General features: G+C 44.4%; 1 protein-coding gene across 1 annotated transcript; it reads left to right on the forward strand.

The window, feature by feature from the left end:
- Positions 1-3,053: 3,053 nt before the first annotated feature.
- LOC103632187 (uncharacterized) lies at positions 3,054-11,072 on the forward strand. Its single transcript, XM_020541101.1, has 4 exons — positions 3,054-3,239; positions 3,346-3,529; positions 10,274-10,313; positions 10,647-11,072. Exons 1-4 carry the CDS (start codon positions 3,054-3,056, stop codon positions 10,723-10,725), a joined length of 489 nt encoding a protein of 162 aa, XP_020396690.1. The 3' UTR covers positions 10,726-11,072.
- The last annotated feature ends 292 nt before the right edge of the window (positions 11,073-11,364 follow it).

Below are 11,364 nucleotides of genomic sequence, written 5' to 3' on the forward strand. Positions count from 1 at the left end.
GAGTCCGAGCCCTAGGGTCGGGCGAGGCAGAGACCGTCGTCCGAGGTCGAGGTTGAGTCCGAGCCCTGGGGTTAGGCGAGGCAGAGTCCGTCGTCCGAGGTAGAGGTCGAGTCCGAGCCCTGGGGTCGGCCGAGGCGGAGACCGTCGTCCGAGGTCGAGGTTGAGTCCGAGCCCTGGGGTCGGGCGAGGCGGAGACCGTCGTCCGAGGTCGAGGTTGAGTCCGAGCCCTGGGGTCGGGCGAGGCGGAGACCGTCGTCCGAGGTCGAGGTTGAGTCCGAGCCCTGGGGTCGGGCGAGGCGGAGTCCGTCGTCCGAGGTCGAGGTTGAGTCTGAGCCCTAGGTCGGGCGAGGCGGAGCTTCCTATGGCGCCTGAGGCCGGACTTGGCGGCTGTCAGCCTCACCTTGACGGGTGGCACAGCAGTCGGAGCAGCGCAGGCAGCACTATTTTCCTGTCAGGTCAGCCAGTGGAGGGGCAAAGTGACTGCGGTCACTTCGGCTCTGTCGACTGAAGAGCGCGCGTCAGGATAAGGTGTCAGGCGATCCTTGCATTGAATGCTCCTGCGAACCGTCGGTTGGCGAGGCAATCTTGGCCAAGGTTGCTTCTCCGCGAAGCCTGCCCGAGCTGGGCCTCGGGTGAGTCGGACGTGCGCCCGTTGCTTGAGGAGGCCCTCGGGCGAGGCGTGAATTTGCCTGGGTCTGCTGTTTCTGCCCGAGGCTAGGCTCGGGCGAGGTGAGATCGTGTCCCTTGTGCGGATAGAGTTTTGTCCTGTATTGCGCCCATCAGGCCTTTGCAGCTTTGTGCTGGTGGTGTTTACCAACCGAGTTTAGGAGTCTTGGGGGTACCCCTAATTATGGTCCCCGACAGTACTGTTTGAGTCAGCAAGGGGTAGGGGTTTGTGTTTTCGCATTATAATTGTAAGCTTTTGTCAAGACAATTGTAATCGGTCCTAAGTATTGTGCTTGTTTGTGCAGACTGTGCTTGTCGGTTATGTGCTTGTAGTGTCTAAATTGGGCTTGTTAGTCGGTTATGTGTTTGAACTATGTGTTGTAACTTTGTGCTTGGGACAATTTCTGAACGGCATGGTCTGAACTTTGGTCTGAAATTAGGCTTGTTAGTCTGTAACTATGTGTTTGAACTATGGTCTGAAAATTGTCTGAACTATGTGTTCATTGGGAGCATTCACGCCAGGTTTTACACACAATTAAATGGTGCTGCTTTGCTATCTGAGAAACTGAGAAACTGAACTGTATTACACACAAATAAACTGAATTGTATTACACAAACAACCATCATACAGCTTCAAGTTATTAGGGAAACTAGTACAGATACAAACAGCCATCATACAACCATCATACAAACAACCATCATACACAGTTCTTCAGTTTCTTTCTGGGGGTAATTTTCTTGACTACCCATTTCACACTTCTAGGTGGAGAAGTAGCAGTTGTGTGTTGAGCTTCATTAGCAGCTGCAAGATCTTGTGGCCTTGTGACTAGTTCACCAAATGGTTCTTCATTAGCAGCTGCAGTATCTGATACCCTTGTCACTAGTTCACCAAATGGTTATTGAAAGTAGCCTAGAGGGGGGTGAATAGGGCGAAACTGAAATTTACAAAGTTAATCACAACTACAAGCCGGGTTAGCGTTATAAATAATAATGAGTCCGAGAGAGAGGGCGCAAAACAAATCGCAAGCGAATAAAGAGTGTGACACACGGATTTGTTTTACCGAGGTTCGGTTCTTGCAAACCTACTCCCCGTTGAGGTGGTCACAAAGACCGGGTCTCTTTCAACCCTTTTCCTCTCTCAAACGGTCCCTCGGACCGAGTGAGCTTCTTCTTCTCAATCAAACGGGAACAAACTTCCCTGCAAGGACCACCACACAATTGGTGTCTCTTGCCTTGGTTATAATTGAGTTGTTCGCAAGAAAGAATGAAAGAAAGAAGCAATCCAAGCGCAAGAGCTCAAATGAACACAACAAATCACTCTCTCTAATCACTAACGCTTTGTGTGGAGTTGGGAGAGGATTTAATCTCTTTGGTGTGTCTCGTATTGAATGCTAGAGCTCTTGTAAGTAGTTGGAGGGTGGAAACTTGGATGACTTGAATGTGGGGTGGTTGGGGGTATTTATAACCCCAACCACCAAACTAGCCGTTTGGTGAAGGCTGCTGTCGACGGGCGCACCGGACAGTGTCCGGTGCGCCAGCCACGTCACCCGGTCGTTAGGGTTCGACCGTTGGAGCTCTGTCTTGTGGGCCCGCCTGGCTGTCCGGTGGCGCACCGGACAAGTCCTGTAGACTGTCCGGTGTGCCACCCGCGCGTGCTCTGACCTCTGCGCGCGCAGGCACACATTTAATGCGTTGCAGTTGACCGTTGCGCGCAAAGTAGCCGTTGCTCCGCTGGCTCACCGGACATGTCCGGTGAATTTTAGCGGAGCGGAAATCCGAAGGTGGCGAGTTCAGAGTTGCTCTCCCTTGGGGCACCGGACACTGTCTGGTGGTACACCGGACAGTCCGGTGAATTATAGCGAAGCGTCTCTGAGAATTCCCGAAGGTGCGAAGTTTAGCTTAGAGTCCCCTAGTGCACCAGACACTGTCCGGTGGTGCACCGGACAGTCCGGTGCGCCAGACCAGGGCACACTCTGGTTATCCCTTGCTTTTTTGTTGAACCCTTTTCTTGGTCTTTTTATTGGCTTTTTGTGAACCTTTGGCACCTGTATAACTTATAGACTAGAGCAAACTAGTTAGTCCAATTATTTGTGATGGGCAATTCAACCACCAAAATCAATTAGGAATATAGGTGTAAGCCTAATTCCCTTTCAGTTATGCATCTTCATTAGCAGCTGCAATATCTTTTGTCCCTATCACTAGATCACTAGGGATGGCAGTGGGTACGGATATGGGTAAATAACCGTGGTTATTTACCTGTTGGGTACGGATATAGTGGAGTTTCATATCCGCGGGTACGGGTATGGATACTATATAGTATCCACGGGTAATAATTTCGCAGGTATGGATATCTGCTATCCATATCCGTCACCCGATGAACATATGACATGTGGACCCAAACATCCAGTGGACGCATCCTAGGTCCCAGCGGCCAGCCTCCTTGGGGCTTGTTCACTGCTTCACGGACGGAGTCTGCGTCAGCGACTCAGCACTTTCAGCAGCAAGGCCGCAAGGCCAACAGACAGCAGTCCAAGTGGCCCAGGACTGCTCACGTACAGAGTCTCAGAGTCTCGGTCAGTCTCTCTCTCACTCTCTCTTGTCTCCCAGTTTCTAACCCTAGCTGCCAAGGTCAAGCTCCCTCCCAAGTCCAAAGTCCCAAACTGCCCGTCTGCGGTGCAGGGCTGCAGGCATCCACCTCCATCAGGCGCTGACCCAGTTTCCGCCATCCACCAGGCGTCCTCAGAATACGGTGCAGGGCTGCCGAGCAGCGAGCAGCAAGCACTGAGGACCGTCGAGCACCGAGCAGCCAAGCAGCGAGCAGAGGGCAGCGACCATCGAGCAACCGAGTCGCGAGTCTTCTCTGGTAAATTAAACAAGCTTGAATGAATTAGTGTTTCGATTTAGAGTTTTGGACAGATTACTTGTATGGATTTGAAAAGATTACTTGTATGAAATGTTGAAATTGTTATTTGATGCTAAAAATATTATTGGAATGCTATTGGAATGTTAATTTGTGATAAATTTCCGCTAGAATGATGCTGTAATTTTAGTGGGCGTGGCGGGTAACGGATATCCGTTGGATAACGGATACTCGGTGGGTACGGGTACGGATATAGATCCGTACCCACGAGCGTAAATGGGTATGGGTATGGATTGGGTTTTACTTCGCGGGTATGGATACGCGAAACATATATCCGCGTTCTACCCGCCCGATTACCATCCCTATAGATCACCAATTGGTTCTTCATGACCAGCTGGAGTATCTGGTGCCATCGATTGTGATGTCGCAGTTCACAACTCCTTCGGTGTCCAATTTTTCGTCGTATTTTCCGTGGCTTCCTCTTCCTACAGAGATCGAGACAATGGTACATAAATATAATATAATAGACATAACATATTAATTTTACAACTGATGCAGTAATGGTACACACCTTTTTTGGTTCCATTTAAAGGGCACTTGTAACTTGTTTTGCGATGTCCCAGTTGCCCACAATTTGGGCAAGTATACTGTCTTTTTAGCTTTGTTGTGCCTTGTTCATTAGCTACGACCTTAGCTTTTTCCCACTTCCTCCTTCTAGACAGCTTTTAATTCTATTTTTGCTTTGTCGTCCAACTCTTCTTTTAGCCATAGGTGCACAAACTTCAGATGAAAAATCAACACTTGGCCAAAAAGAACGATCCTCAATTGGTGGCACCCTTCTCAAGTAAGCTTTCCTAAATTTATCAATAGAATAATAGTTGTCAACAAAGTTCTCCATACCAACATTCCTTAGATCATGGGCAATAATGAGTGCTAAACCATGTTGGCAAGGTTTCCCTGTGTGCTGCCACTCCTCACACGAACATTCTCTCAACTCTGCCTTAACGACATGTTTTGACATACAATTTGTGTTGTCTCTTACTTCAGCCATGTAGTTGTCACTTTTAACAATTGTCAAGTGTCCCAATCCTCTTGTCTGAGCATTCAATGTAGACAAAACAGATGGCAAAATCAAGCCTTGGAGCCTTTCACATATCCTTCTCCTCCTATGAAACTACTCCATGGTCGATCATCTCTCTAATCTTGTCAGCTAAGTCACAAACAGGCAGGTCCTTATGGTCCTTTATCCAGTTGTTGAAGACCTCTGCCATGTTATTTTTATGTAGTCACATTTAATCGATGGGTCGAAACCACTCCTATACCAAATAAATTTGTGATGTTGGTCTAAATACTCAGCAATCTTAGTAACACTTCTAACCTAGCTGACATGGTGCTAAAAAACTTCCCTCCTATATGCCCTTGCTGCTGGATACATGTGCTCCGAACTGGCGTGGCTTTTAACATAGTTGTCCATTAGATGTCTGAAGCACTCTCGCTTCTCAGCATTAGGGAAACACTCTGTAACTGCATGCATTAAGCCTTTCTGAGCGTCCGAACATATAGCGAGTACTGAAAGATCTCCAACGGCCTTCTTCAGCTGTGTCATGAACCAGGTCCAGCTCTCAACGGTCTCAGACTACAAAAAGCCAAACACTAAAGGAAACATCCAGTTATGTCCATCCACACCTGTTGCTGAAGCAAGTTGTCCATTCCATCTTCCGTTAAGTGCAGTCGAGTGAACACTTAGGTAAGGTCTACAACCGTCCCGAAAACCCGAGATGCATGGTCCAAGGGCACAAAAACGGTTGAAATAGTACTTACCATCCTCTAAAACAACATCAATCTCGATAACACTGTCGAGCGCCTTAGCAAGTACTGCCTCCCTCCAAGAAAAAAGTAGCTTGAAACTCTCCTCCCAACTACCAAACAACTCTTTCAATGCCTTCTTCTTCCCATTCCAAACAGTGTCGTAACCAATGGTGACATTATGAACTCCTTGTAGTGTATCTTGCAACTCCTTAGCACCCATTTGCGGTTTCTTCATAAGTAGTGGCTTGGCGTGAAAAGCAACCCATCCACTACTTGGTGTTGTTGTCTTCCTCCTGCCACTAGATGTGCAAGTATGCACGTCATGCAAGACAGCAACCTGTAAATTGTCGATTCACAATTTATTAACCAACAAATCAAAATTACATAATCATTCCAATAAAAAAAAGTAAATAACATACCACGATGGTCGGTAATCCTTTCTTTTCCTCCCGTGCATAGATCCACCAAGGGCAATCACCACCTTTGCAATAGCCAACATATCTAGTAGTCGAAGTAACATCGATTCCAAGCTCAAACTCATGCTTTATGGCATACTACCTCATAGCAATTCGAAATTCATTCATGTTCGGAAACAAACTGCCTGGTTGCATTGAGGGATTTATTTTATCATACTTAACTCTCTTCTCGTCAGGTAGGTAGTCTTCACATGGTTGGTCTATATTGTGGTCTCCTGAATCAATATGATCTGATTGATCCATATTACTTGTACCATCTCGTAAGGCTTCATCTCTTCTATTTTCTTTAGCCTCGTCTTCTTCAATAAGTCCCAGTTGAGAATACATCCGCATCTTACTAGGAACATCATGTCTCCCTTCCTCCTCCCACAGACCACCGAGAACCATAGAATCCTAATCAAACAAAGATTTCTCTTGTACATTCTCATAGTCCTACACAACAGAGCTCAACTCAATGAAATAGCCAAAAGCTGAGATGACTTTACTACAAAACATAGAGCAATCACATCTTACTATGTTGCCGTCCATTTTTTCCAATGTAACTAAGGATATGGAAGACAAGTCTATGACTGGCACTAGTACATGCATGAATGTACAGATTGTGTTAAACTTGCTAGGACAAATCATGAATTTGCAAGGTAAAGAAATACACAATAAAAACAAAGAGACATACCTAGGTCAGAGGTCTCGTCGACCTCGACTGCGTTGTCGTCCAGGGCTAAATCATCCATGGACAAGACGGTCTGGTCGTGCAGGACTGCAAGAAATAGGGATTGTGGTGGAGTTGAATGGGGAATGCTGAATGGGGATCTAGATTCCTTGAATGGGGAATGTTGTTTGCCGAATCGTGGAGCCGAGCGCCGCACGGAATGGGTATCCGCTGCCGGTGCCGGTGACGAAATCCACAAACAGAGAACGGCGAATGGAGATTGGGGAGGAAGAAGAGAGGAAAAAGAGGGGAGAGCTCACCGGAACACCTCACGACGAGTATCCCTCACGAGCAGCGTGCGACGACAACCAGCACTGACGATGAGTGGACGGACGGCGACTCAATCGAACAGAGGAGGCTTAGTGGTTCTCCTTAGCGGCTAATCATGATTTTAAGTCTATTTCGTGGGCTGCGCGACCTGTGGATTTCCAAATCGTAGAATCCCTCCCCAACTCCTCCGTTTCGACGAAGCCGAATGTGCTGTGTTTTATAATGGCAAAAATGTCACGACTCGCAGGTTTGGGACGGCCGTGGCAGAGAAAGGTCAGAGGTGGTTCCCATTGGGATCGTTTGGGCCAGATAAATGAACCATATGTAGACGGGCGTACTCGCGTGCTAGGCTTCTTGTAAGAAAGAAGCAACCGTGTGATTGGTTGAGACATGATAGCAGCTATAGGTATACTCCCTCCGGTGTGTCGTTTAATACACCGTCACGGTCTACAAAATATAACTTTAACTAATATTTTTTAAAAATATAAATAAACTCTTAATACATTTATACTTTTCTAAAAATACATTTTAAAATAAATCAGTATATATAAACATTAGATTTCAATACTAAATAATAAAACAGTTATTTGTAGTTAAAAATTTATAAGTTTGACTCAAATCTTGTCCAAAACGACAACTAATAGTACACTAGAGGGCCACTCGGCCAAGACTGGCCCAAGCCCTAAAAGGCTCGTCTCATTTAATTTTTTGTCTGGTCTGGCCCTTAATTATTACGATCTTGTCGGGCTAGCCTACAGGATCTCGACCCACGGCGCGACACGTAATTGTTTAAACTAGCAAGGTTTCTTCCAGGTGGTCCGAAATTATAAAAAACTAGAATTGATTTTCGGACCCAAAATTTAATTTCTGGCTCAAAAATCATATTAGAGCCCGAAATTAAAAACATATTTAATAAAAAATAATAAAAGATAAGACAAACAAATTTGGTTTAAGAAATGTTAGTGAAATAAAACCAAGGTGTTATGACACGAGAGAGAGGTGACTTCTTCACTTAATTGCTCTTCACAAAGTGAGTATTAAACTTAGAGCAATTATCAAGTGAGTAGAAGATCGCACAAGAATAGCAACAAGTGACACAATAATTTTTATAACGTGGTTCAGCCAAATAGAACACTTGCCTACTTCCACGTTGTGGCGTCCCAATGGACGAGGGTTGCACTCAACCCCTTTCAAGCGATCCAATGATCCACTTGAATACCACGATTTTCTTCCTTATAGTTGATGTCTCCCTTGTGAGGAATCTCCACAAGTTGGAGCCTCTCACCCTTACAATATTGATCACAATAAAAACCACAAGAGTAAGGGAGGGAAAGAAACACACGCAAGAACTAGAGTCGCAGCAATGGCACGCACACAAGTCAAGAATCGAGCACACAACCACACCGCAGAGAGTTCACAACTCGACAAGTGCTCAAATCTCAAAGGCAATGATCAGGATGCATGTTTGCAGAGTGTAGGCGTCTTAGGATGTTCAATGGAGGCTTAGTGTGGTGCTCCATGCGCCTAGGGGTCCCTTTTATATCCCCAAGGCAGCTAGGAGCCGTTGGATCTCCATTAGGTAGACAGTTCTTGCCTTCTATCGGTTGGCACACCGGACAGTCCGGTGCACCACCGGACATGAACAGTGCACGATTTGTTTCCTATTTTGGTGAAGCCGACCGTTGAGCCTTCGGTCCCCTTGACACACCGGACATTGCCGGTGCACACCGCACAGTCCGGTGTGGCCTAGTGACCCTTGGCTCTGGACACACGTCTCACGTTGATCGCGCTGCCGACTGTTGGTGCGGTCGCTGCTGGATCACCGGACAGTCCGGTGCACCACCAAACAATCCGATGAATTTTATCTGCAGCGCCCTCGGCGGTTCCCAAGAGCAGTGAGTTCACGACTGAGCCAGCCTGGGCACCGGACAGTGTCCGGTGCACCGAAGGATGGTGCAAGTCTTCTCCAATCCAATCTCATTTGATTTGACAAGGTTCCTAGAACTTAGAGAGGAATATGTTAGTACCAAAAACAATTCACTAAGGCTAGAGTCATACCTTGATTCTTGGTTTGCATCTCTTTAACACTTAGCACATATCAACCAAAACAATATGTGCTGGGCATCTAATCACCAAAACAATGCTTTAAAGTAGATAAGAGTAAATGAAAAACACAAAATTCATTCCCCCTCAAATATAAAAACTGTCAACCGCTCCTCACCCATCTTTCAAAATTGAACATGTGACCTTCCTAGTTGTTTCTCTAAATGATTTTTTCTTTTATACTACCATTGTCCCAAAATGTAATTATTTCGAAACCACTTTTTTCCGTTCACATTCGTTCAAATGATAATGAATATAGATATACATGCAAACTACATTCATATGTTACTTAATGAACATATGATTAGTCTAAAACGAATTATATTTTGGAACGAAGAAAGTATTTATTTTATTGTCTATTTGAAAAATCATAGTAAATCCAGAAAAAATATAAAATGGAAATTTTATAGGGCCCAAAGGGCAAATGTACATAGGGTAAGTTTACGGAGAGAGCCCTAAATTCTAGAGAAAATACAATACAAGAAAGAAACTATATACATATACTAACACTATTTAAGTTAATGGATCTACAAATAATGTGTTGCTACTTGATTGGATTTGTTGTGCATGCTATTTTGTGTTTGCCTTAAACTATCTTCCCAAATATTCTGCAAATGTTTATGGTGGCCTCAAAAATATTATCCTGACATGTTTGGTTTCTTTTGATATCTTGTTCAATAAGTTAAACAACTACTCACTTTGTTCTTTTTTATTTGTCACGGTTTAGTTCAAAAATGAACTAGCGGACGACAAATATTCGAGAACGGAGGTAGTGTCTTACAAAGCCCTAATTCAAAAAATAGAATTGTTTAATATTGTTGAAATGACAAACGACATAAGGTCAAGTCTCAAGAGGGGTGTAGCGGGGAGGTGATGGTAATGGTCAGTGTCTCAACAGGTCTGAGATAGCTAGTGGTTCAATTATGTCCTCAACTCCTCATACAGAAGGAATAGCAGCGGCGGCTTCTAGCCTTTTGAACTTTTGAAACAGGGAACTCTGAACATTTGACCAAGCCAGTCGTGAGGTTTCATGCATCTACTGTGTTCTGTCATTTGTTTTCGGTTAACTGTTAGTATGAGTGACTTGTCGTTGTCCAACTAAGAACCCTGAGCTCAGACTCCATTTCCCATATCGGTCGTGTCCATGGAATGTATAAGTGATTAATGTTTTGAAGTCTTACTTTATGCTTCAACAAGGAAATTGCATAAATACTTCACTGCACTTGACGATAGTATTTAGTTTGTACGGAGTACATACTAATGTTTTTCTCTCTTTGAAAATCTACGAACTGTTTTTTCCTGTGCATTCCAGTTTGCTTGTTTCCTTAGATTTGGCGCTTTCACAAACTGATATCAAAATTGTTGGGACTTTCTGTGCAGGGGGTGAAAAGGCGCTCAAGAACTTTCCGAAAATGGACAGGTATAGATCTGGTTCAAAATTTTCATGCTCTCCGCATGCATGTAAGTTGGTTAAAAATCAAGCAATGGCTCAGTTGGAAAAGAAATCAAGCAATATAGACATGGAACACGCTGATTAGCTTGACAGCTAGAGAGAGCAACGTGTAGCCAATCATATCCAAGTAGGGGATCTAACGATCAATCATTCGATTTGGGCGAATTAACAGAATTCATGATTATCGGTTTAGTTTTCCCAAACGATGCGGCCGTGCAACTCCTTTTTTTTGTTTTTTACTCCAGCAAGTCCACTAATAATGCACCACTAACGCACACGTACGCTTGTTAATATATCCAGGGAGACAAAACTATATATCGATCGTGTGGACACCTGTCGATCCGGTGGAATAAGTTGGGCAGAGATGACAACAATATAATGTGTGAGGTCGAATGTCAGAATTATTTGTGCTTGTCCGTTGAGATGGAGATACGTTAGCTGGCATGGAGATTTTTCAGTTATTCGGGTGATCTTTGGTGGTGCAGCTACGTTTTCTTTTTGAGAATTCAGCAGGGGAACCCCTACTGTGTTTTTTTGTGTATTTTGGGCATAGAAATATCTAGAACTAAGTGTACAGCTTTATATGAGAATATATGTTCACTCATGGAAAGAATCTAAGTCATTCTGTATAACTAAATGTGACTCTGATGCAGCCATTCTGGTATCGCTGTGTCATATTTTCCTCTTGCTCTATAAATAATCAAAAGAAATTCTTTTCTGAACTTATTTTTACAGTGCTGAACTGTTGGATCCAAGTTTTCAAAGATCCACAAGTTTTCAAAGATCCACCCGTTCCGATATTTCCACCTTTCAATACATGGTTTAGCTTTGAGCCTGAGCGGGTTCTTTTGAGCTCATCGTTTTTTTCACAAACGTGCATGAGTGAACATATATTCGAATTAGGAAGGGATTTATCTTAGAAACTGTAGGCATATTCAGCACCAATTTAGGCCAGGAAATTATAAATAACATGTTTATGATATAAAAAGTTATACACAAGTGAACTAAGCCCGACGAC

Source organism: Zea mays, chromosome 1 (genome assembly GCF_902167145.1).
Source record: "Zea mays cultivar B73 chromosome 1, Zm-B73-REFERENCE-NAM-5.0, whole genome shotgun sequence".
In the NCBI taxonomy this organism is placed as follows: domain Eukaryota; kingdom Viridiplantae; phylum Streptophyta; class Magnoliopsida; order Poales; family Poaceae; genus Zea; species Zea mays.